At 52.9% G+C, this 26,641-nt stretch overlaps 1 protein-coding gene across 5 annotated transcripts; it reads right to left on the reverse strand.

Annotated features, from left to right (window-relative positions):
• Nucleotides 1-15,642: 15,642 nt before the first annotated feature.
• DNAL4 (dynein axonemal light chain 4) lies at nt 15,643-23,212 on the reverse strand. Of its 5 annotated transcripts, XM_039488198.1 has the most exons (6): nt 22,835-23,212; nt 21,503-21,724; nt 19,538-19,761; nt 17,846-17,929; nt 16,835-16,901; nt 15,643-16,217 (listed from the first exon to the last, which is right to left on the reverse strand). In XM_039488198.1, exons 3-6 carry the CDS (start codon nt 19,607-19,609, stop codon nt 16,213-16,215), a joined length of 228 nt encoding a protein of 75 aa, XP_039344132.1. In that variant the 5' UTR covers nt 19,610-19,761; nt 21,503-21,724; nt 22,835-23,212; the 3' UTR covers nt 15,643-16,212. The 5 variants fall into 5 exon arrangements, with proteins under 5 accessions (XP_039344132.1, XP_039344113.1, XP_039344102.1 ...); XM_039488179.1 differs by having other exon boundaries at nt 15,643-16,901; nt 21,644-21,724; XM_039488168.1 differs by having other exon boundaries at nt 15,643-16,901; nt 19,538-19,758.
• Nucleotides 23,213-26,641: the final 3,429 nt, after the last annotated feature.

A 26,641-nucleotide genomic window follows, 5' to 3' on the forward strand; every position in this document is an offset into this window, starting at 1 on the left:
CTCCAAGCTCCAGTCCTCTCCCATTCCTCTTTCTCCCCTGACTGCCTGAAGCAGAGGGGTTTATTAGGTTGCTAACAGGGCCTTAATTGACTACGGGTGCTCCAATTAACCTGTAGCAACCCTCCCTGGTCTACAGGGAACCACACCTTAATTAGCCTAGGGTTTAATATACTTCCCCTCTACCACTCTCCCACTGTTCCCTGGCCCTCCTGTATCACATATTCTCCCTCCCCCGCCCCACCCGCTCGACACCATGGCGTTGGGCTACTTGGGATGAAAGACAGTGTTATCGTGATAGGCCGTCCGTGTTGCTGTGTTGACTTCCGGCTCTATGCTGGATCAGGAAGTGAAAAGGCTGTAGGGATAGGAACCATCAAGTCACTCGTGCATTCCTCTCTTTATTTGTGTGCATCCATTGGAGGGGAGCCTGGTCCGTGACAAGGGTGAACCGCTGCCCAAGTAGGTAGTACCGTAGAATCGCCATGGCCCATTTAATTGCTAGGCATTCCTTTTCTACTACAGCATATTGTTGCTCCCTGGGCAGGAGCTTTCGGCTCAAGTAAAGGATTGGGTGGTCCTCATCCCCCACCATCTGTGAAAGGACGGCCCCAAGTCCACGACCAAGGCGACTGTTTGTAGGATGAATTCTTTTGTGAAATCTGGGGCTGTGAGCACTGGATGGCTGCAAAGGGCCGTCCTTAGGTCTGTGAAAGCTTCTTCTGCTTCCTCGTTCCACTTCACTATCTCCGGGCCCTGAGCTCTTATCAGGTCCATCAGAGGCACTGCCCTTGCGGCGAAGTGAGGCATGAACCGGCGATAGTACCCTACTATCCCTAAGAATGCTCTGACTTGCTTCTTGCAGATCGGGCGGGGCCATCTCTGTATTGCCTCCACTTTGTTCCATTGGGGCTTCACCAGGCCCCTTCCAACTACATACCCGAGGTATCTGGCCTCAGCTAGCCCTATTGCACATTTGGATGGGTTAGCGGTGAGGCCAGCCTAAGAGTATTTAGTACTGCTTCCACTTTCCCCAGGTGCGTCTCCCAGTCAGGACTATGTATTACCACATCTAAATAGGCAGAAGCATACTTGGCATGGGGTCGAAGTAATCTGTCTATCAATCATTGGAAAGTCACAGGGGCCTGTAATAGTCCGCGGTAGGGGCCGTGCCGTCTCAGGGGCCGTCGGGAGCCAGGCCGCCTCACTACACGGCCCTATCAGTCTCCGGGTTCTGAAGGGTTTTTGGGGTTCTGCCCCTCAAGCAGGGGCAGAACAGAAGGTACACAGTTCCTGCTAGGAGTCCCAGCCCTCAGTCAGGGCGGGACAGCAGACTCTAGGTCTAGGCTCCGGTCCTGGCAGCCGGAGCTGAGCAGTTATAGAGTCAGTAAGCCCCAAGCCCTAGGTCAGGGCGGGCAGCACACCAGAATCCAGGGAGCTCAGATCCCACTACAGGGCTGAGCAGCAGTCTACGTCTGTAAAGCCCAAGCCCTAGCTCAGGGCGGGGCAGCAACACAGCAGTTCTAGCTCAGACCCTCAGGTAGGGGCTGAGCACACAAAGTCACTAGTTCAAGCCCAAGCCCTCAGTCAGGGCGGGGCAGCAACACAGCAGTTCTAGCTCAGCTCCTCACAGCAGGGCTGAGCACACAAAGTCACTAGTTTAAGCCCAAGCCCTCAGTCAGGGCGGGGCAGCAACACAGCAGTTCTAGCTCAGCTCCTCACAGCAGGGCTGAGCACCAACCAATAGTCCCAGGGGCTCAGGTCCTTGTCTCAGGAACTGAGCAACGATAATAGTCTTAGGAAGCCCAGGCCCTTAATCAGGGCAGGGCAATACAAAGTAGTTCAGGGCTCAGGTCCTTGCATCAGGAGCTGAGTAATAACAATAGTGCAGTAATCCCCAGCCCTAGGTCAGGGTGGGGCAACAAACAATAGTCCCAGGGGCTCAGGTCCTTGTCTCAGGAGCTGAGCCACAAGAGTCAGTAAGCCCCAAGGTGGGGCAATAAACTATAGTTCAAGGCTCAGGTCCTTGTAGCAGGAGCTAAGCAGCGGCATCAGTCTCAGGAGGCCCAGGCCCTCAGTCAGGGCAGGGCAACAAACAATAGCTCAAGGCTCAGGGCCTTGTAACAGGAACTGAGCTGTGGCAGCAGTTCAAGAAGCCCAGGTAAGTGCAGGCTTCTCTGCCTGCCTGCTGGTAGGAGGGGGAGGCTGCCACCCGTGAGTGGGGTGGCAGGGGGGACACAGGCCCACCCACTCCTCTGTGTCCCAGCCCGGGGCCCTAACAGCGGCGTGGATCCGCTGCAGTCAGTGGGGATCCTGGCCGCAACACACTGACATGGGCACGCCAGTGCCCTCAGCCGACAGGGTCGGCTACCCGGCTGCATTCCATCTCCTCCTCGGTACCTGCTCGTCGCTGGGCTCGCAGCGGGTCCCATCATGGGCTCCTCGGTGAGCTGGAAGCGGTCTAGGTCGGGCTGCTCCTCTGGACTCGGGTCACAGGAACGCTCGGGCAGCTCCTCAGGTACCGGGCTCGGGCAGGCTCGGCCAGTCCACCTCGGGTACCTGGCTCGAGGAGGCTTGGTCGTCCGGGTACCTTGCTCGAGGGAGGCTTGGTCCGTCCGCGTCGGGTACCTGGCTCTGGGCAGGCTCGGCCGGTCAGGAGCCTGAACAGGAGCGTCCGTCCTCTCCGCCGCTGGGCTCTAACTGAGGGTTGAGGCCGGGCTTTATACTTCCTGTCCCGCCCCTTGACTTCCGGGGGGCGGGAACAGGCGGCGGTGGCTCCGCCCACTGAGGCGGCTCCGCCCACTGAGGTGGCTGTTCTGGTTCCTCTCTCTGGGCCGGTCGGGAGCCAGGCCGCCTCACTACACGGCCCCCCCCTCAAGGCTGGTTCCCGAGCAGCGGACCAGCCCATTCCATACCCCAGCCGAGAGGAAGTCCGTCGCATGGTCCTTACCGGCTCTATGGTGGACCGTGAAGGCGAATGGCTGGAGGGCCAGGTACCAGCGCTGCACCCGCATGTTGTGGTCCTTCATCCGGGCCAACCACTGAAGGGCGGAATGGTCGGTGACCAAGGTGAAGGGGACTCCCAGGATGTAGTATCGGAGCGCTTCACAAGCCCACTTCACGGCGAGGGCTTCCTTCTCGACCACCGCATAGTTTTTTTCATGGGGAAACAGCTTCCGGCTAATGTACAGAACCGGATGCTCCTCACCCCTACGTCTTGGGACAAGACAGCCAGTCCCACTTCGGCGTCGGTCTGTAAGATAAACGGCTGGTTAAAGTCTATACAAGACCGGCTCGCTGCAGAGGCAGGTCTTAAGAGTCCGAAAGGCCCTGTCGCACTCAGTAGTCCAGTTCACCTGCCGTGGGCTGTCCTTTGTTAGGAGCCCCGTCAAGGGGGCTGTAATCGTCGCAAATTGGGGAATGAACCGCCTATAATAACCGGCCAAGCCTAAAAACTGCCGCACCTGGCGCTTCGTGGTCGGCGGGGGGCAGTTTGCGATGGCCTGTACCTTGCCGATCAGGGTTTTACCTGCCCATGCCCGATAGCATACCCCAAGTATTTAGTCTCTTGCCAACCGATGCGACATTTTTGGGTTGGCGGTTGCCTTCCTCAGGGACCTCAGGACAGCGGCGACTCTCCAGGTGATGCTCCCACTGTGGACTGTAGATTACAACGTCGTCGAGGTAGGCGGCAGCATAGTCCTGATGGGGCTGGAGGAGGCGGTCCATTAGGCGCTGAAAGGTGGCCGGGGCCCCGTGGAGGCCGAAGGGCATCCTGGTGAAGTGGTAGAGACCGGAGGGAGTGGCAAAGGCAGTTTTCTCGCGGGAGGCGGGCTCCAGAGGGATCTGCCAATATCCCTTACTTAGGTCTAGGGTGGTGATGTAGTGGGCACTCCCCAGGCGGGCCAACAGCTCATCTATCCGGGGCATGGGATAGGCGTCGAATTTGGAGATGGCGTTAACGCGTCGGAAGTCGATACAGAAGCGCTGCGAGCCGTCGGGTTTGGGTACCAACACTACCGGCTGCGCCACTCACTCTGCGACGGCTCTATCACCCCAAATCCAACATTGCTCGTACCTCCTTCTCTACGACCTGCTTCCTATGGTAGGGCAGGGGTCGGGTCGTCCCCCGGATCACCACCCCTGGCTCTGTCTGGATCCGATGGTATACCAGGGAGGTGTGTCCCGGTTGGTCCGTAAAGGTGCGTGAGAAAGCTCGCAGGAGGCACCTGGTCTGTTGGAGCTGTTCCTCGGTTAAGGTCTCCCCGAGCTGGGGTTCCTCGGCGTCTCCGGGTTGGGGGACCTGGGGCCCCAGTTCCGGTTCTGGCGGGTAGGGGTTAATCAACAGCCCTTCTCGCTCCTTCCAGGGTTTGAGGAGGTTGACGTGGTAGCGTTGGATCTTCTTCTTCCGGTCCGGTTGATTGATTTCATACGTGACCGGGCCCACCTTTCTGACCACCTCAGGGGCCCTTGCCACCGGGCCAGGATTTTTGATTCACTGGATGGGAGGAGGAGTAATACCCGGTCCCCGGGTTGGAAGTCCCGAGTCTGGGCGCCTCGGTTATAGGTCTGGGCTTGCGTGTCCTGGGCGGCTTTCAAGTTTTCCCGTGCCAGATCCCCCGCCTGCTTTAGGCGCTCCTGAAGTTGAAGCACATACTGTAAGAGACCCTGGGCCGGGGAGGGAGCCTGTTCCCAGGTTTCTCTCATGAGATCCAAGAGGCCCCGGGGTCTCCGCCCATACAATAATTCGAAGGGGGAGAACGACGCCTGGGGACTTCTCGTATGGCGAGGAGCAGGGGCGGAAGGAGCTGGTCCCACCGGCGAAGGTCCTCTTGGGGAAACCGACGCAGCATCCCCTTCAGCGTCCGGTTAAACCTCTCCACTAATCCATCGGTCTGGGGATGATAGACGGAGGTGCGGAGTTGCTTGACCCCCATGATTTCGCAAACTTGCTTGAGCAGCCGGGACGTGAAATTGGTCCCTTGGTCCGTGAGGAGCTCCCGGGGTAGGCGGCGAAGACCTTCACCAGTTCCATGGCAATGGTGCGGGCTGAGATGTTCCGAAGAGGAATGGCCTCGGGGAACCTGGTGGCATAGTCCATCATCACCAAAATATACTGGAACCCCGCGCTGCTCTTCGGGAGGGGCCCCACCAGGTCCACGGCCACGCGTTCAAAGGGGGTTTCCATTAAAGGCATCGGTATCAATGGTGCCTTAGGGGTCCGGGCAGGGGCGGCCAACTGGCAGTCCGGACACGAATTGCAATAGTCCTTTACTTCTTGGTACACCCCGGGCCAGAAGAAACGCCCCAGGATCCGGGCCAGCGTCTTGTCGTGCCCGAGGTGCCCAGCCGCTGCGACATCGTGGGCCAGCTTCATGACCGCCCGGCGGTGACACCGCGGCACGAGAAGCTGTGTCCGGATCTCCCCGGTGCGGGGGTCTTTCTCTACACGGTAAAGGCGCTCTTGTCGTAGCTCAAAATGCGGCCACTGCGCCGCTCGCTGGGGGTCGAGAATAGTCCCATCTACGGAGGCTAGCTGCTCGTAGATCTGTTTAAAGGTGGGGTCGGCCCGTTGGTCCCGGCAAAAGTCTGTGGGTGTCGAGGGATCCCCTCTTCCCCCTCGGGGAGGGTCTTCACGTCCTCCCGTGGAACTGGTAGGGACGGGGGTCTCCCCTTCTAATGCCGGCGTGGCCTGCGGGCTACCCTCGAGGTGGCGGCGTAATACAGTGGTGAAGTCGGGCCAGTCCCGCCCCAGGATCACCGGGTACGCCAGCCGGGGTGCAAGCCCCACTTTCATCCGCCGGGTGATCCCATCAATGGTCAGTTGGGTCTGGGCGCTGGGGTAGGCTCGTATATCTCCGTGGATACACTGCAGTGGAATCTTCTCGAGGTGACCGTCCGCCGGCGGGCCTAAGTCCTGGCAGACCAGCGTTTGGCCACAGCCTGAGTCAAGGAGGGCCACCGCCTGGCGTCCCTCAATGACCACAGGCACGGTGATCTTGGCCACTTGCGGACGTCGGGCACGGCCTTCCCCTGAGTAGACTTGGCCAAATGCACACTCCATTTCAGGGCAATCCCGCTGCAAATGGCCGTAGTTTCCGCAGGAGAAGCAGGGCCCCAAGGTGGCTCGCTCCGTCCGCGCCCGGGGCCCGGGGTCACCACCGGGGGGTTTCCGGCTGTACTCTCTGGCTGTGGGCGCCGGGGTCCGTGTGGGTCTCCCGGAGGGCGCGGCCACCCGGGCCCGGCCCTCTACGCTACGGGAGGGAACACTTATGGCTGCCCGTGGGGGCGGCCCCTCTTTCGGGTTGGGCGCTCCGTCCGGACCGGGACAGCCCGGCCAGTTGACCCCGACGGGGTCTCAGCCGCGAGGAAGTCCTCCATTAAGGCAACGGCCGCGGACACCGTCGTCGGCCTGTGGCGTAGGACCCAGGATCTTCCCCTCGGCGGCAGTACATGGGCAAATTGTTCCAATACAATTTGTTCCATCAGCTCTTCCGGTGTCCGGCGTTCGGGCTGTAGCCACTTTTTGCAGGTCTCCCGTAATTCCTGAGCCACCATCCTCGGCCGGGCGGGATAAGACAGGCTCCTAAAGCGTTGTCGGTAGGTCTCGGGCTCACGCCTAGTGCGTCCAGAATAGCGGCCTTCACTAAGTTGTAGTCCTGGGCCGCTTCCACCGACAGACCTCGGTAGATCGCCTGGGCAGTCCCGTTAAGTATGGGGCCAGGATGGTGGCCCACTGTTCCTGGTTCCAGCCCGCGACGACAGCCACCTCTCAAAGGTGACGAAAAGCCTCCGGATCATCCTCGGCCCCATCTTCATCAACCGAATTGGGGGGTTGGGTCGCGGGGCTCCTGCGGTGCCCCCGGGTAGGGGTTCCCCCGGTCGGGCTAGAGCCGCTGCAAGCTGCTGAACACATGTCTGCTGGAAGTCCTGGTGTTGGGTAACCAGGTCCGCAATCAGCTGCCGTTGTTGGACCCCCAGCTGCTCTACGAGTTGCTGCTGCTGCAGCTGGTGGGCGGCCTGGTGCTCCTGTTGGTGTCGCGCCTGGGCCGCCTGCTGTCGTTCCTGGCTCTCAGTGATGAGGGTCAGGAGCTGGGATAGGTCCATCTCTCTTGCGGGAGATCTCTCTCCGCCGCCCCTTTTCACCGGTGTCTAGAGTTCGTGCCCACATTCTGGGCAAAAAGGTCCTCAGAGAAGGCACCACGTGTAATAGTCCGCGGTAGGGGCCGTGCCGTCTCAGGGGCCGTCGGGAGCCAGGCCGCCTCACTACACGGCCCTATCAGTCTCCGGGTTCTGAAGGGTTTTTGGGGTTCTGCCCCTCAAGCAGGGGCAGAACAGAAGGCACACAGTTCCTGCTAGGAGTCCCAGCCCTCAGTCAGGGCGGGACAGCAGACTCTAGGTCTAGGCTCCGGTCCTGGCAGCCGGAGCTGAGCAGTTATAGAGTCAGTAAGCCCCAAGCCCTAGGTCAGGGCGGGGCAGCACACCAGAATCCAGGGAGCTCAGATCCCACTACAGGGCTGAGCAGCAGTCTACGTCTGTAAAGCCCAAGCCCTAGCTCAGGGCGGGGCAGCAACACAGCAGTTCTAGCTCAGACCCTCAGGTAGGGGCTGAGCACACAAAGTCACTAGTTTAAGCCCAAGCCCTCAGTCAGGGCGGGGCAGCAACACAGCAGTTCTAGCTCAGCTCCTCACAGCAGGGCTGAGCACACAAAGTCACTAGTTTAAGCCCAAGCCCTCAGTCAGGGCGGGGCAGCAACACAGCAGTTCTAGCTCAGCTCCTCACAGCAGGGCTGAGCACACAACCAATAGTCCCAGGGGCTCAGGTCCTTGTCTCAGGAACTGAGCAACGATAATAGTCTTAGGAAGCCCAGGCCCTTATTCAGGGCAGGGCAATACAAAGTAGTTCAGGGCTCAGGTCCTTGCATCAGGAGCTGAGTAATAACAATGGTTCAGTAATCCCCAGCCCTAGGTCAGGGTGGGGCAACAAACAATAGTCCCAGGGGCTCAGGTCCTTGTCTCAGGGGCTGAGCCACAAGAGTCAGTAAGCCCCAAGGTGGGGCAATAAACTATAGTTCAAGGCTCAGGTCCTTGTAGCAGGAGCTAAGCAGCGGCATCAGTCTCAGGAGGCCCAGGCCCTCAGTCAGGGCAGGGCAACAAACAATAGCTCAAGGCTCAGGGCCTTGTAACAGGAACTGAGCTGTGGCAGCAGTTCAAGAAGCCCAGGTAAGTGCAGGCTTCTCTGCCTGCCTGCTGGTAGGAGGGGGAGGCTGCCACCCGTGAGTGGGGTGGCAGGGGGGACACAGGCCCACCCACTCCTCTGTGTCCCAGCCCGGGGCCCTAACAGCGGCGTGGATCCGCTGCAGTCAGTGGGGATCCTGGCCGCAACACACTGACATGGGCACGCCAGTGCCCTCAGCCGACAGGGTTCGGCTACCGGCTGCATTCCATCTCCCCCTCCTCGGGTACCTGCTCGTCGCTGGGCTCGGCAGCGGGGTCCCATATCATGGGCTCCTCGGTGAGCTGGAAGCGGTCTAGGTCGGGCTGCTCCTCTGGACTCGGGTCACAGGAACGCTCGGGCAGCTCCTCAGGGTACCGGGCTCGGGGCAGGCTCGGCCAGTCCACCTCGGGGTACCTGGCTCGAGGGAGGCTTGGTCCGTCCGCGTCCGGGTACCTTGCTCGAGGGAGGCTTGGTCCGTCCGCGTCCGGGTACCTGGCTCTGGGCAGGCTCGGCCGGTCAGGAGCCTGAACAGGAGCGTCCGTCCTCTCCGGCCGCTGGGCTCTAACTGAGGGTTGAGGCCGGGCTTTTATACTTCCTGTCCCGCCCCTTGACTTCCGGGGGGCGGGAACAGGCGGCGGTGGCTCCGCCCACTGAGGCGGCTCCGCCCACTGAGGTGGCTGTTCTGGTTCCTCTCTCTCTGGGCCGGTCGGGAGCCAGGCCGCCTCACTACAGGGCCCTACAGAGCCCAAAAGGGAGGACAGTATATTGGAAGAGGCCATCAGGTGTAGAGAAAGTGTTTTTTTCCTTGGCATCCTCAGCCAGGGGGATCTGCCAGTAGCCTTTTGTCAAGTCCAAGGTGGTCAAGTATTGAGCCTTGCCTAACTGATCCACCAGCTCATCAACATGTGGTATCAGTAGACATCGAATTGGGATACCTCATTTAACTTCCAAAAGTCATTACAAAACCTCAGGGTGCCATCAGGCTTGGGGACCAAGACAATAGGGCTGGACCACTGGCTGTGGGATTCCTCAGTCACCCCCAAGTTCCAGCATCTTCCTTACTTCTGTCCTAATTTCTTCTCTTTTTGCCTCCGGTATGCGATATGGGTTTATCATCACCCTTGAGACAGGTGACGATGTGCTGTTGGATCAGCATCATACAGCCTGGTTGTGTGGAGAACATTTCAACTACCTTTGTTTGTTGTTCTGGGACTAATTCGGGGGATATCCTTACCTGCCGTTGTGGGCCATCTGCCTGGGGTGGAGCTGGCAGGACGGCCAGCCACATCTCCCAATCGCACCAGGGTTTCAGTAAGTTGACATGATAGATCTGCTCTGGCCTTGCTTTACCTTATAATTCACCTCCTCAATGGCTTTCACGATCTCATAGGGCCCATGCCAGCTGGCCAGGAGCTTACTTTCTGCTGTTGGTACCAGCACCAGCACCCGTTCTCCTGGTTGAAATTTCCATGTGTTTGCCCGATGATTGTAGTAGGTTCGTTAGGCCTCTTGTGCTTTCGCCAAATGTTCTCGTACTATATGGGTCCTTTGGGCTATTTGTTCTCTCATCTGGACTACATGTGCAATGACATTTTTCCTTGGGTTGGGTTGTTCCTCCCATTCCTCCTTCACAATGTCTAATACGCCACGTGGGTGGCGTCTGTACAGTAGCTCGAAGTGGGAGAAACCATTAGATGCTTGGGGAACTTCTCGTATTGCAAACATCAGGTATGGTAGGAGGGTATCCCAGTCTTTTCCATCTTGGGCCACCACTTTTCAGATCATACTCTTGAGAGTGCGGTTAAATCGCTCAACCAGACCATCTGTTTGGGGATGATAGACTGAGGTCGGCAAGTCTTGGATGCAGAGCAGGGTACAAAAGTCTTTCATTACTCTCAACATGAAGGGAGTCCCTTGATCTGTCAGGATCTCCTTAGGGATGGCTACCCTAGCAAAAACCTGCAATTGCCTTGGATGTGGGGTTTCTTAAAGGAATGGCTTTGGGGGTACCATGTAGTGTAGTCCAGGATGACAAATATGCTTCGGTGGCCCCGGGCCGTTCTTTCTACTGGGCCCACTAGATCCATTGCTATTCTTTCAAAAGGAACTTCCATTATAGGCAAGGGTACCAACGGGGCCCTTAACTGAGGTCGGGGACACTCTGGGCAGGAGGTGCAATAGCGTTGGACTTCTGCCCATACTCCCGGCCAGTAGAACCTTCTTAGGACTCTATCCAGGGTCTTGTTTGCTCCTAAATGTCCCCAAGATGACTGTGAGCTAACTCTAATAAGGCCCTTGAGTGCTTCCGTGGCACCAAGAGCTGTGCTACTACTTCCCCCCGTATTGGCACTACCCGGTACAACAGATCCTGCTTGATTATATAGTATGGCCTTGTGCCTTTGGTTTTCCCTTCTACTGGCACGCCATTTACCTCTACTACCTCATCCCTCACATCTGCATACAGTGGGTCATCGGCTTGGTCCTGCCCAAAACATTCACGTGCGGGACCAATCTGGCCTGATTCTATTGACTTGGGCTCCCCTCCTTCTTTGGGGGTGCTTCCCCTCATGCTGGAGGCCATCTCTGGGTCTCCACGGGGCCTCCTCCCAACCAGGGCAGCTCTCTGGTTTGCTGTCAAGATCCTAATCTTTTGTCTGCCCTCCTTTCCTGTCTGGATTTCCAGGACTTCCCAGGGGGGTGAAAATAACTCTGGGGAAAACTCAGCAAAAATTGTGGTAGGGTCATCCATGGGCACCTCAAATTCCGCTTGGGGTTTACTTCCCTCCCCTAAGTCAATGTGTGTGGGGTGGGGGGGGAGTAGGCTCTCGAACCCAGCAAAGTCCCTGCCAATTAAGACCAGGTAGGGGAGCTTGGGGACCACCCCTGCAGTCATCTTGGTAGTATTTCCCTGGATCTCAATCCGTATTGGAATTGTGGGGTAGAAATTTATTGTGCCATGGACACGTCAGTCCAGTGCTCTTGGCCCGGCTCAGTTGGTCTTGCCCCACTAACTTCCCTGAGACCAATGTGACAGCACTCCCAGAGTCCACCAAAGCTAGGGTCTGGATGCCATTCATCTTTACTGGCCTGGTGTTGTCATGTTGGGCTGTTGTGACTCTCACCAGGCTGATTAGGCCACATTGGTCCCCGGGCTCCCCCAGATTACATTGCATGGGCTCCTCCCTGTTGGGGCACTGGGCTGCTATATGCCCCACCTCCCCACACTCATAACAGCGGTATTCCGGAGGTTGCCTTCTGTCTTGGGCCCTCTGACTCACTTCCCCAGCCTTCTCCCCCCATACTTCCAGGTCCCTTTAGGGCCTCAGGCTGCTCCTAGGTCCCTGTTCTTCCAGCTATGGCTTTCCTGGAGTTCTCAATGATCCAGGGCCTTGGGGTCCATGTTTCACCTCCCAGGGTTTCGAACAGTTCACGGGCTGCCAGTTGTCTCTCTACAAGGGTGACTAGTTCATCATAGGTGGAGGGGTCATTCTGGCCTACCCAGGCTCAGAGGCTCGAGGGTAGTCCCCTGTATAGTGGTCCAGCACCAGGAGCTCCATCATTTTCTCCAAGATGAGAGTCACTGGGTGTAACCACTTCTGGGCTAGGTGGATTAGGTCAAATAGGTGTGATCGCGGTGTCTTGTCTTCACAGTACTGCCATTCATGGAACCTCCGGGCTCGCAAGGCCATTGTTACCCCTGCCCTGGCTAGGATCTCTGCCTTCAGTCAGGGGTAATATGCTGCCTCCTCTGCAGTCATATCATAGTAGGCCTTCTGGGCCTCCCCATACGAAAATGGGGCAAGGATACCTGACCACTGGTCTCGGGGCCAGGCCTCCCTCAGGGCTGTCCTCTTGAAGGCCAGGAGGTACACCTCCACATCACCTTCCTGGGTCATTTTCTGCAGACAGTAGCTGGCCCGTATGGTCCATGTCCCATCATACCCACGGCTCAGCTCCGTAAGGGCCTTCACTTGGTTCACTAGTTCCTGCAGCATGGCCCAATCTTGAGTGACCTGGGTCATCAGCTGGTGATTGGTCTCTTGCTGCAGCTGCCTGGACCTGGGTAGCCTCCTGCTGGGTGGCAGTGGCTTGCACGAGTGCTTTGACCACATCCTCCATCTTGAGGCAGGGTGGTTGTGACCCACCCTGGATTATGTTCATGGTGCAGAGATCCCACTGCTAACACCACATGTGACAAGATGGCCAATGTAGTTTAGTGGGTCCTGCACTTTTCTTGGTGGGGGGGCTAAGATGCCACTCCTTGCCCCTGCTCTTGGGGCACCAAGGGCCCCACTAGTGGCCCAGGAAGGTGGTAAAAGAGGAAAGCAGAGGTTTGCTCCTTACTCTGAGCCCCAGCCCCTCTCAACCCCTGCAGGTTCTTACCCTCTTCCCCCTTGGGTGGGGTACCTTCAGTCCTTAAACACTGGGGCATGGTCTCCCTTATTCCAGTTTTCTGATCTTCCAAGTCTCACAACACACCTCCAAGCTCCAGTCCTCTCTCCTTCTCCCCTGACTGGCTGAAGCAGGGGTTTTTATTAGGTTGCTAACAAGGCCTTAATTGACTACAGGTGCTCCAATTAACCTGTAGCAACCCTCCCTAGTCTACAGGGAAACACACCTTAATTAGCCTAGGGCTTATATACTTCCCCTCTACCACTCTCCCACTGCTTCCTGGCCCTCCTGTATCACAGGGGTGAGAGGCCAGCACTGGGGTACAGGAGTGAAAGAGATGCCCGTTTTCCCTTTTAAATTTTCCTTTCACCTAAGAGATCTGGGGAAAAGAGAACAGGTAACTCAGGGGGCTGAGGCTAAGATGTGAAGCTCTTTGTGGCAATGTCAGCAGATCCAACCTGGGCCCAGGTCCAGGGGGTTGGATGGCACCTGTGGCCACACACAGAGCCCCACATTCTTTACACACATTCCTCTGACTCAGTATCACTTCCCTCCTTTTCACACTTTTCTTTCTGACACACAGTCATACGTTCTCTAGGACACACGCACACTGTCTTGAACACATCCACACAGAGTTGCTGTGGAGAGAACAAGGAGTTCTCTGCTTGCTCATGTCCCATGGTGCAATGGTTGCCTAGTAACTGTCTCCAGCTGACACTTTCGGCCGCCCCAGATTCTGACAATGCTATATTTCATTCCTTGCGCTGCAGTAATAACATGGCCAATAGTAAATTCACAGGTCTTATTTCCCCCTTTAGTCTGTGCTAAAGACATTAACTCTTAAGTGCATCCGTGTTCTGGGCTCACATGAGCAGAGCTTTCCAGCAAAATGTCTGACTTCAAAGTCCTGCTGACCTAGCCAGGCAGCAGGGAGTGGATAATGCTGAGGGACTGGGGAAGGGCTACAGAGCCTTTCACAGGGCGATCACTGGTTCCAAGCTGGCCCTGGCCTGGGGGAACAAAGACGCTCAAAGGGATTGTGGGTGGAATACAGACCATTAGGTCTCTGCTTCCCAAATGTTTTTACCATCTGGTCGCTATTCAGTGGCTTACGTCAAACGAGTTGGTCCCTGCTCTGTGCGCGGGGACCCCCACAATTGAGCAGTGGGGTTATCATCTCCTATGTCATAGGGCCAGGTCTGAGCTGGGTAGGTGTGTGGGGACCCCACACCTCCCCAGGTCACAGAGGTGGGTTTGAGGTCAGTCTGTGTGTGGGGATCTCAAACCCAGCTTGTGGGCTCATCATCATCAATGTATGTGTGGGAGCCTGCCCGTTAACAGAGATCCCAGCCTTACATTAGAAGTGTTCAAAATCCTCATCCCTTGTGGCAGCAGAGAATTAGTATCACAGTGGGAAGCAGAAAGTAGGCTGGACGCGACGCTTGCAAGCCTCAGGCTCTGCATCACTTCAATGCCAGCATTAAATATTAACCGAAAGATTTTTCATGGAGTCAGGTCTGAGCCTGCAGCAAAATGAGAGCTGGAGAGCTTTAAAGCCAACACTTCTCATCTGGCGATGTAGCAGTGCATCTTGTTGCCATGACATCATTGCAGGGAAGTGATCAGATTCCTGCCTCCCACACCCTGCCCGCTAGAGTTGAGTCTCCCTTGGGGCAGGAAGTCCATGATGGCCACTCCCTCTGCGACCTTTCCAGTGCTTTCATGGACTCAGGACTCCCCACCACGCAGCCCAATAGCAGAACGTTATGGAGCCCTGCTCTCCTCCGCAGTAAAGTAAGTCACAAATGATGCACTGCTTATAATTGGATTTTGGAGGATCGTGGCCTTTCCCAACTGGCAGATAGGAAGGGTCATGCTGGTTGGTGCCAACAGATGCCACCCTGCAGTTTTCCACATCCCTCCCCACCTGTGACTCAAGCACTGTTCGATGGTAGGATGATGGTAACAACACATGGACTGGGTGCAAGAAAAGTCACACTAGGACAAACCTCTCTTCTCCTCTCTCCACCCCGTAGCACAGCAGAAACACACCTGCTGCCAGCCCAGTAGGCTTCTCCTTGAAACTCCATTGCTGACACACTCATGGAACAAGTTTGTAAGGTGTGCACTCCAGCCAGTAGGGAAAATGACTGTGGCTACTCCCATTCCAGAACGGGGTAGGCCCCAGAAAGGCCCAAGATTGCTGGCTGCAGAGGGAAGTGCTCGTCAGGAAAGGCATAGGAGAACATGGGAACCTCCCAGATTCCCCAGTTGCACTTGCTTTAGGAAACTGAGGAGCTTTATCTTCCAGCTGTGGGGTCTAATGGCTGGGGACCAGCCAACTTCAGCAGAATGTGCTTGTTTTGTGCAGGTCACAGAGACATGGCTGCAGCCACATGACCAGATAACAGGTGGCTGGTGGGGCCAAGAGATTGTTTGCTGAGGTAACCCCCCTCCCTCTCTCTGATCTCTGCAGGTCAGCCTGACCCTAGCATGGGCACCCATGACCAGGAGGCATGCGTGTGTGTGTGCGCATGCACGGCTATTCACTATTCATTAGCATGAAAGAATATTAACTATTAACTGTTCATTAGACAAGAACTGGCATGGACTGTAGCACTGCTTGGGCTCTCTTCTGAGAATGCCAACAATCCAATGAGCCATAGAGACTCAAATCCTCTTTAGAGGTTGCCCCTTTAGATCAGGGCCGAGGCAGATTGGCAGAAGGTGGGGAGTGTGAGTAGCCTGCCCTGCTGTTGCTCATGTTGAACCTGCTCCACAGATAAACAGAAGACTTTGCTCTCCAGCATTGTTGATCTGGCAGCCTTCCCTCAGCACTGAATCCTTCCACCAGCACAGAAGCCAAATTAAAGAGGACAGACCTCCTTCCTCCCACTGCTACAAGTCACCCAGCCAACAAGAGAGTGAGTGAAGACATGTCCCAAGCATGATGCCTGAACCAAGTCACAGTTGGCTGCCTTCCCTTTGTGCCCCTACCTCGATGGGTTCTAAAGAGAAAACCTCAAACACAAAAGCCACCATTGTAATAAACTTTTTACTGTTTAAAAAAATCCCCATATTCATATAAATAAGCCATATATGTAAAATACAAGTAGGTTCATTCTCTCTCAACACCTTTCCACAGCTTTAAAAAGATAAAACAGACTAAAGAACAAATGTATATTAAATCTCCAATGACTGACAAACTGGCAGCTCACATGGAGCTCCCCCATTACTACCAGCCTCTAAACAAGATATGGAGTGTGCACAATCCTGGCACCCATGGTGTGCAGAGAGCTTTTGCCTCCCCTAAGGATGCATTCAAATGCTGTATTGAGTTTTCACCCACTCCCCCATGTGCCAGAAGCTGCAAACATTTTAGAGCTATGCCACTGCTCAGTGGGTGTGAAAAGGAGGGGTCAGTTTGCATAGCAACCACCCACCGGGTTTGGATTTCTAAGTTGTCACTTTCTTCTCACACCCAGGCAGCTCAGCTGTCATGTTCTTGTCCCAGAGAATGGGAGAGAGGTGCAGGAAAGCAGACTTAGCCCCCAGCACTGTTTGGGACAGTGGGGGAGGATCCTTCACATGACCTGTTCCAAAAGGTCATCCTAGATGGGGACAGAAAGAAAATGAGAGGGGAGAAATACTGTCAACATTGATCGTCAGGGCAGGGCAGACATTGGTCACCAGAACCTTTCCATGGTGTAGGAGGGACTTCAGAGAAGAGAGAAAATAGTGTGGAAAGATAGGAGAAGAAGATGGCATGCTGGATTAGCACCCTTTTCCCTTTCACACACACACTCCTAGATCTGATGTATGGCTTCATAAACAGCATCCCACCGGATTACCTACCCACCAGATCCCTTCCTGCCTAATCTTATCATTTAAGCAAAGAGACACACAAGATCAAAGTGAGATACCCCTTGAACTTGGATTAGATAGCTCAGCAGATTTACACACGCACACACACACACACAGCGTATCCCAGGGAACTAGTACATAAATATGAAAAAAATCCCCACATTTTCCTATTAAAAATAAAGCCCTGCCTCAAGATTGTACAAAAACCTGTGAAAGGAATGAAGAAATCCCTTGTATGTGATGAGCCTTGGACATGAGGAGATGTGTCAGGAGCACTTCCAGACACAAACAGCCAGGCTGCCGCCAAAGAACATGTACAGCAGGTTCTTCACCTCATGGGTGATCTCAAAGCCAAAGCCCTCACCAATCACTACATGCCACGAGGAGCCAAACTTCTTGTCCATTGTCTCTTTGATCATCTTAGCGGCACTCTGAGGAATAAAGAGAAAGAGTCCAGGAGTATGCAGAGGGAGCACCAGGTCAGAGATAGGAGGGGTGTGTTTGTGCATACAAATTCCCCACGGTTGCCCTCCCTTTAACATGACTCTCAGGAGGAGGGTGAGAGCTAGGGTGAGGTTACAGTACAGCAGAGCTCCACTGAGGAGCACCCAGACATCTTTGCTGCAGACTTCTGAAAACCCAGTAGGAGATATTAGAGGTCTGTATCTAGAACCTGATTCTCCTCTCACTCACACTGGTCTGAATCAGGATTTAAGTCACACAAGAATGAGTTTGACAGGAGAATCAGATCACTATTCTTTATTGTTTTTTGAGGGAATCCCTTTTTCCTTGCAGCGAATCAGCAAGACACAACTTTTGGGACTGGGCCAGGGGAGCAAATGGAAGGTATGAAAAACTCCCCCACTCTCCCTTCTAGTTCTTACTCATTCCTAGCACTGAACATCCGTTGTAACAAACAGACTGTCCCCTGTTGCTCAGCTAGAAATCATCTGAGAACCAGGGATAAAGGGATGTACTAGGCCAACTATGTTAATTCAGGAGGGAGCATAACCCCTCTGCATGTGCAGTGCCCCCAAGTGATACTTGGATACCTGGATACTCCTCCCACTTCACTCAGAATACAGAAAGCTCGCTTACAAGAGGCCATGTGAAGCAGACTAAGTTAGAACAGGCCTGAGGCTTCTCTGATCAATGCTAGGAGCCTAGTCAGAGACTCCAGTCTCCTTTCCTCCCCCTTCCCTTTTCTCCTTGTGCTCAGTGCAGGAACAAAGCAACAGAAAATTGGGACCAGAGTGTCTGACCTCCTTTCTGCCTCCCCCTTTATTCTTGCTCCAGAAGATTCCCCAAGTATGGAGACAGAGCGACTGCAACCAGCACGTCCAGACAAAGTAACCTTCTTAGCACTGACTGTTACCTCATTGTTGGTGGCGTATTTCTCACAGGCGGTGACACACAGCTCCATGGCCTCCACTCGCATCTCCTCTGGCATGTCTGTGTGCTGGGAAAAACAAGCAAACAAGAGGGAGCTCAGCAACCCAAAGAGCTGGGCCCAAAACAGAAGAGCAGATAAGCTGGTGTCACCTGCTCCCTCCATCATGGCACGGCTGTGCCCTACATTCTTGGATACAAGCAGAAAAAAAATAATCACACATGCTAGCTCCTCTGATCTGTACCGCAGAGGACGCAAGAGCATCACCCATAGGAGAGCTCAAATGCCAAGGGCTTGAGATCAGAAATAGCTCTGCCTTTGGAGAAATGTAAATATCCAAGATGGAAAAGGCTTATTAGGTCACCTCTTGTTCCTCCCTCCCTCCCAGTCAATGCAGAATTGTTCCCTGCTTATATTCCAACGATTCAGTGATTTAAGTTACAAGTGATGAAGTTTCCAATTTTTCCATTAGGAGAGTATTCCACAGCCTAACAGACTGAGGCTTTCCCTTTGCTCAGTTTCATCTTTCACTCCTAGCTGTACCTCTGGGATCCCCCTAAACCATTCCCCTTTCCCTTCTTGGTGTGCTTCATTGCCACATAGCCAAGTTAGATCTATTTAGGGCCGAATTCAGGAGTGTTGTGAGCAGTGGGGAGAGCTGGAGAAGAAAATGGGTGTAAGTGACAAAGCAACAAGACCTGTCCCAATTTGGCATTCCTTGTGTTTCCAGGACAAGCATGACACATGCAGTGAGTCAAGGTCTGCTCTCAATTGCATCAGTGTAGTCAATGGGAGACCAGAGTAAGTGAGAGCAGAATAAAGGGGTGAGAAGAGGGAGGTACAAGAGAAAAAAAAATAACTAATGGGGGAGTTAAGATAAAGGGAAGGTGTGTTAGTTGCTCTCCTCATTTATTTTTCCTATACATCCCAACCTCTCCTGTAAAGCCTCAACATGTCAGCTGCACTCATTTCTGCACAACCACTCAATGCCAAATAGGTAAAAGTTATGCTCCGTTACTACGTTCTGAACAATTTATACCACTATTTACAACACTGCTGATTACAGCCCTGACACTCCCATGGAACTGCAACTGTTTATTCCAAGCTGAATTTAAGATTTATTTAACTTTTCCTCATAGATCATAATATTTTGTGCTCATATTGTGGTAAGAGTAGGTAGACAGCCCTTAGATATTATTGCAATAAGCCCTACAGGGAAATCTAAGTTACGCATCATTCCCCCCTGTTCTATTATCTCATTGACTAGAGATGTCTCTTATCCAAGCTCCTCTAAAAAACCCCCCAAAAACGAAAAAAAAACCCAAGCTGCACAGAGTACCCTGAATGTGGTGGGAGTGCTGTAAAGGCAGCATGCTCAGCGCTGAAGGAGTGGGGTCAGAAAGGGATTGCCCTAGCTCACTGTGGCTGACTGAGTGGCAACATTAATAAACTCTGGAGCAAGCTGCCTCTAAGTTGCCTCACAGTAGAGTGGAACATGGGGAAATGGTAGGAGGGTGCAGCCCTCAGATAGAATTGGTATGATATGATCATATTCTTGTAGCTACTCAGAAGTTGAGGACAAACTGGTTTGGAGGGTAGGTACAAATGAAATACATTTATCTCCCATCCTTGTACCTTGTCATTCTCATGATCATACATGCCCACCCTTGTTCTTACCCTGATCAGCGGGAAGCTGTGAAGTCTTTTATAATCTGCCTCCTCCTTTTTCCCCTCCCCGGTGTCTGCCATGGTCCTTCCACTGTGACCTTGAAAGGGGGCAGAGGTGCCTACTTAGGACCAGCCAGATGCTGCAGTGCAGGTGGGCCAGAGGGATGGAACTCTTGAGAATCAGGCAGAACAGTTTCAGCAGAAGCAGGAGGTTCTCTGCCCAAAGAACACTGCTAAAAAGAGGGGGGGGGGGGAATAAGAAAGTTGAATTTTAAAAAGGTCCAGTTTGATCACTATGAGACGCAAGATGTGAATCCTGCCATCTCCTCCATTGCTTATTGCTTCTCCACAGTATGTAATTAACCTGGAGAACTCTGTTACAATTTATTACAGAGATAAAGAGCTTACAAAAAGTTGTCACTTTCTATAGTCATGATTTCAAATGTGCTGCACGTCTCAGGGGCACAACTCCATAAAGAGACATAGGGCTCTGACTTGATGGCAGCTTGGTTACTAGTGAGGGGTCAGGACACAGTGAAATTACAGCACTGCTTTCCAGTAGCCAAACAGAAAGCATGGCATCAACCATCCTCTGCCTTAGGCTGCTGTCCTGTTCTTTTCAAGACACAATACTGTTCGCAATGGGGCCAAAGTGTGCATGCAACAGGAACAGATTTTGTGTGCGTTTCAGGATGGAAATAGTTAATGGGCTGTTTTGGTTTGTTTTTCAACTTCTTTTTTCAACTCCAGGGTTTGCCAATCACAGGAGTGCCACATCAGACTCTGCTGCACCACTTCTCTGGGCCTATGCCTGGCCAGTCGCTCAGAAGGTGACGCAGTCCTACAGCACTCTCTGATGGGCAAATTCAGAACATTTCACCTTGGTCTCTTCTCTGGTTCTCCTATCTGGCATAAGACACTCCCCTACCGCCTCAGAGAAAGCAGGAGCATCATAAATGTATTTTGAAAAGAGGTCCTGACAAGGTAATGTTCCATCACTGGGCAATAACACACCCAACACCTATCTGGGGCCATAGTAAGACCAGTCTGCAGACACACTAACTAAAGTAACAAGTACTAGGGCTACGGGTTCTCCCAGAAGGAACTGTGGGAGTTTTACACATCCCTCTGAAGTACTCAGTCAGCAGTAATCACAGATGGTGGAAGACAGGATAGCAAACTAGATGGTTGAAATGAGGCAATTCCTTTGAGTTGTTGCGGTGTTTCAGGTTAATCTCCCAAACGTCTCACCCACAACCCCAGGCCCCATGACACACACAATCCATCTCAGAGTCCTTCGTATACAGCAGACAGTTTAAACACACAACCAGGTTGGAAAGAAATGCTGTTGAGAGACATTTCATCCATAAAAGTCGTTTAATTTTAAATAGAGCTGGTTTATAACAACCCCACGGGAGCTTCCTTGGAGACCCGTTCCTATTTGGCGGCATCAGACCCACTTCTGAGCATTGTGCCTCCTTCACATGCCCCCTGCTCCAGGCATCAGACCCACCTGACATGGGGGAGATGGGGGGGGGGAATATGGCCTGGAGGGAGGAAAAATAATCACACACACACACACAGAATGTTTTGGGCCTTGGTGTCTTATGCTGGGATCCTCACTGGGTGATGGGCGCAGGTTGGGTTTCAGAGCCCCCCCACCCCGCATAGAGCACAGTGGAGACTCCACTGGGGTGGCTGCGGCCATCAAGCCATATGAGGACAGGAGCCCCCCCACCCCCACCATGGAGGGGCCCTGCAGATCGCACAGGCCGGGGGAGGGAGGGGCTATAACCAGAACCTAGAAGGAACTGGGGGGAGGGGACGGCGCTATCCCGGGCGGGGGCTGGATCCTGGCTGCGGCGGGAGCCCCGGCTGGGTGGGGTCCCTGGCTGGGGGACGGGGGCCTGTCCGCTGGCAGGAGGGTGGGCAGGGATCTGGCGGGCCCGGGAGGGGGGAGGGACTCAGTCTCACCTGCGCCTCCTCGGCTCTGAACCCAAAATATCAGCTTCGCTTGGTTGTTAAGGAGAGAAACATACTTGTCTTAGCAACCAGCGCCGGAAGTCCCGCCTCCCCTTTCTCATTGGTTGGTTTGGAAAGTTCGAAACACCTTACTGGTTCCAAGGTTGCTCGATGTCGTGAAAGGGTCCTTCCTCCTCCTCCTCGGGGCTGGGGTGGTAGGTGTCCAATACCTGCCTGATCACAGGTGAACCCAAAGTATTGGGAGGGAGCCCTTATGTCAGTGGTTCAGGTTCTTGAGGGGTTGTGCTCAGAGCTTACAGCAGGCACTAGCCCCTCGGCATCACGAGATATAGCGCTCATGGCACCCTGACAACACAGTGCCACCCACATAGCATAACACTGCCCGTGACAGCATGGCACTAAGGCTGCCATGCCAGTGGTGTGCACAGCACCACCCACACTGCGATACCATGGTGCTGTGACACTGCCGCACCATGCACTTCCACGCCATGGCACCAGGGTGTGGTGAGACTGCCACACCATGCACTTTCATGTCACAGCACCAGGGTGCTGCGAGACCACCGCACCATGCACTTCTACGCCATGGCACCAGGGTGCTGCGAGACTGCCACACCATGCACTTCCACGCCATGGCACCAGGGTGCTGTGAGACCGCTGCACCATGCACTTCCATGCCATGGCACCACCCATGCCATGACAGTATGGCACCAGAGGCCACTCAACAAAATCTACAGCCCTAGGCAACACTTCCATGTGCCACCGCCCCATACCACTCAAATTGACCCAGCTTCTGATCTGTCATGACAAGGGGGCGGCAGGTCAAATGGCAGGTCAAGCAGTTGTGAGTGGCATTGCAACCTGGAGTGCAGCATTGCAATATCACTCAAATTGTCCCAGCTGCCTCTCTGTCATGATGGAGGGGCCAGCTGGATCAAATCTGCCACCCTTGGCAGCTGCCCAGGAATCTTCTACCCTAGGCAGATGCCTAGCTGGTATATAACTAGAGCAGCCTCTGCATGGCCCTTTGAGACCTGCACACCATCACATTGCCATGCCATGGCATAATCCATACTGTGACACTATGGCACTGTGACACCTCTATGCCACAACGCTATCCATGCCATGGTGCCACTGAGACTGGCAATTCATAAAACTGCCATACTGCCACAACACTGTGAGGCCATCACACCAGGGCACCACTATGCCACAGCACTACCCACTTCACAATGCCTTCATGCTGTCACAATATGCAGACCTGCCATGCTGTGATGTCATGACACTTCTATGCCACCCCGACACCTTGTCTTCTCATGCTGACATTACCTCAAGGTTCCCTGTTCATTAGTCCTTTGCAACAAGATCATTAGCAGCAGTGCTGCAGTGCCACCTCCTTCCCCCTTGGAGGTGGGGAGAGTAATATTTTCAAGAGACAATTCTTCAAATAGACCAGGGCAGTTCTGGGGCCACTTGAGGGCTTTATGAACTATTCACAGGCCATCAAGGTTTACAAATGGGTCCTTAGCCCAAAAAGGTTGTAAACCAATATTTTAGGGCTTGTCTACACTTGAAAGTTAATTAAGATTAAGGCAAGATGTGAATTTAAAGACCAATAGCTGTTCCTGAATAACTCTCTTAGTCTGGAATAAGAGTGCTCCTTTGTTCCTGTTTAGCTTTAACCCACTTTCACCCATGGCTATGCCACTTCCTTAGCATGATTAAAGACAGTTGTGGCTGGGAGAGGGATGCCCCTGTAGGGGAGGGGCCATTGCTACCTAACCTCAGGCTTTTGGCTTGAGAAGGAGACTTTTCTAATCAACCATCAAAATCTAAAGACCCTCAGCTGTGCATTCTGATCAGACAGGTTGCAAAGACAATAGATCTTGAGCTCTACCATTATCTGAACCCACTTACATTTTTGAGCTAATGTTTTTTGGGTTTAAAAACATTTTTTATATTAGGCCCCCATCACTTTTAAATAGCAGAGCGTGAGGCTGGGAAGGGTCTGGAAAATCTCAAGCTTTTGAGTTTCTCATTGTAAACTCATTTGGGAGAAGCTTAAGTCTTTCATGTTGATGCTTTGGGAGGGGAGGAGAAAAATGCCCGTATGAACCTGTGGGGTGAGGAGGGGCAGGGGAAGGGTGTTATGGTTCAGCAAGGAGATGGCGTGACTCTAATCACCTCCCCCTCACCCCAGAAAAGACCTTTATACATTTAATTTTTGCTTGCTTTGAGGGTTTTCTATACCTGTAGTTGTCTATGAAATCCTCTGCGTCACCAAAGTGATACATCTCTCACTATAGAGTAGGTCTGGTAAAAAAAAAAAAAAAAAAAAAAACACCCAGAATTTCTGTCCTGTTGGAAATTCTGAGATTTTGAAATTTCATTTAGTCCTGAATTGGGATGAATAGTTGAAAGCTCAGCATTTTTTTCAAAATGAAATATTCTGACAATAGTTTGTTGCCACCTAATGAAAATGTTTCATTTCAATAAGATTGAAACATTTCATTTTGACTAAAATATAATATAATCAAACAGGTTTAATGATTTCCCACTGAAAATTTGGACAAAATCAGTATGTTCCTGTGAAACGTTTTGATTATGTGGAATCAGCATTTTCAGATGGAAAACTATTCCTTCAGAAAATGTTGATCAGCTCTACTGTCCAGTTAGCCAAGCATTGACTCCCTTCTAAACTAGAGGTTGAACAATTTAATGGGGCCTTTGGGCTAGATTAGCCTAAAGTCAATATATGAATGGTGTCCCCACCAGCAAGCTCCAACAGGAACACCCTGGGGAGAAATTGCCAGGTCCAACTGCTAGGCAGGGTACAGGCCTTTCTATCAGGATGCTGTCCTTGCACTCTGCTTGCAGGATCCATCTTTCATATCAGCTTTTGGCTAGCGTGTGTTTGAAGCTTCCCCCACCCCTGTCTAGCAGCTTGAAGAAGGAGCTCTCTCTCCCCAGAGATAAGTGGGAAGGTGTAGTCAGATGCCCCTATCCCCAGCCTCCACATGGGTCTTCTTCCTCTCTGAATAACTTCAGTGCTCATCTAGGCTGCTGCTTATGCCTTTCCCAAGCAATGGTAGAGTGCCCTGACTCTTGACAATTTAACTGCTGGCCACAGGTTTCTAAATAGCAGCAATGAAACTGATCAAAGCTTTGTTAATATCATTTTCCTCTTTCCTGACAAAGCAGCAGAGGCACTGGAGCTGTCTGTCTGCAGACTGGGAAGATGAAACTGCATTGGTCTCATTTGATTCACATTAGGAAATGTTTTCTGCCACCATAAAGGATAGAAACTTAATGCTGCCTCTAGTCCTTCACTCGTTTACAATCACTTCAGTTGCTTTCACTACTTGATGTTTTACTCATCTCTTCCCCTTTTTTAAAGTCCCTGTTCTCTTGGAATGAGGCAGTAGCAGTACCCAGGCCGTCCAGAGATGGGTAAAAGCTGGAGACCATCTCTTTTGCAATGGATAGATCATTAGGAGCAGGAACTCTGGGAGGAAGAAGATCTTTCTATTGCGATTTTGTTTCCAGGCAGCTGCTGTAAATTCTCCAGGGATGCAACAAACTCTAGAGTCAATTGTTGTTTTTTAAATGCTCTAATCCCTGTGTAGTTCACCCACCCCTGTCATTAAGCAGCAAGTTAGAGACGATTTTTTCTTCTTTTTTTTTTCTCAATCTTTGATGATGCTGAGTGACTAGATCCCACTGTATGAAGGTTCAGGATATGACAGATGGGACTAGGCTCCTTTGGGCATTCAAAGAAAGTGGCCAGAGAGAATGCTTTTCAGGGTATCCATTCCTGAGGCCTACTTGCAAGGGTTAGTCATTGGCAGCCACAAAATGTAGGTGCTTCTTTGGGAACATGTGTACTCAAATGTGCATGTTTCCTAGTGGGGTGGATTGAGTGGCCACATATGGAGGGAAACTCCTTTTCTGAAATGTTGGTTTTGTGTGTAGGGGGGGGAAGTTGGGGTCTCTCTGGAGCTCAGGGCCTAGATCAGCTGCTTCATTCCACCCAGACTTCGTTCAGACCAAAGTCTCTTACCTCTCTATTTTGGCTATATAGTGATGTTCAATAAAGAAAAAAATATCCTGCAGCATGGGAGGTGACTGTACCATAGTGTTTGTGGCATTGCTTTTTTTTTTTTTTTTGAATGGGAAATTTAACCATTAATTGCAGTAAATGTTGATTTAAAAAAAATGGCCCCTGTTGAAAAAAAAGTCACTGCTTTTTGGCACTACCCACTTGTCAGCTCCTAAATTATTAAGCCATGGAGGGTGAGTTCTGGATCCTCCAGCTAATGGGAGTTTTCTTTAGACGTTCATGATATCCTCCTGATCAATGGCCGTAAGCAAAGGATAGACTTCTGTGGGTGTCTCTGCTCCAGTGTGGAGGGAAATCCTAAAGTTCTCTCCTCTTCCTGAACTTGGCCTCTCCTATAGCCTGTGCTGTACAGGAGGCCAGATTAGATGATCACAGGTGTCCCTTCTGACCTTATAATCTTTGACTCTATAAACTCCACAGGAGCTTCTCTAACTGTGTTTAGTTGGGGGCAATGGAAACCCTGGCTGGCTCTCTTCCCACTTAGGGAGCATCAGCTCTTAGAGGTGTACTCTCTGTGCTAGAAACACATTTTGCATGGAGCAATGGGAGCTCTCGAGCCAGTTAGGATAGGGCACCGTGATCTAGTGTTTCCCACGCCACGCGCTCTCTGCTTGGCAGGAGGTGATGTGATTCTGTCATGCATAGGGCAGCAAGATCTCTCCAGCCAGTTCATAGCGGGTGCTGTGATCTCAGTTCACTTGGGGCAGCAGGAGTTCTTTGGCTAGCCGACAGGAATGCCATAGTCGAGTTTCACTTGGAGCAGAGGCAGCTCTGAAGCGGGTGGATAGGGAAGTACTGTGTGAGTCCTCCAGTGCAGGACACCGGGAGCTCCCTGCCTAGATAAATTGGCTGGTGGGATCTTGTCTCACAGAAGGCCTGGAACACAGCGTAACGCTTGCCCTACCCTGCTCGCAAATGGAAAGTTGACTGCTCCCTGTGCTGAGCGCTCCCGTTCTGCCTCTAACAAGTGCCACAGAGATAAAACTGACACCACGCCAGAGCAGAGAGGCTACTGG

Source organism: Mauremys reevesii, linkage group 1 (assembly GCF_016161935.1).
Source record: "Mauremys reevesii isolate NIE-2019 linkage group 1, ASM1616193v1, whole genome shotgun sequence".
Taxonomy (NCBI): domain Eukaryota; kingdom Metazoa; phylum Chordata; order Testudines; family Geoemydidae; genus Mauremys; species Mauremys reevesii.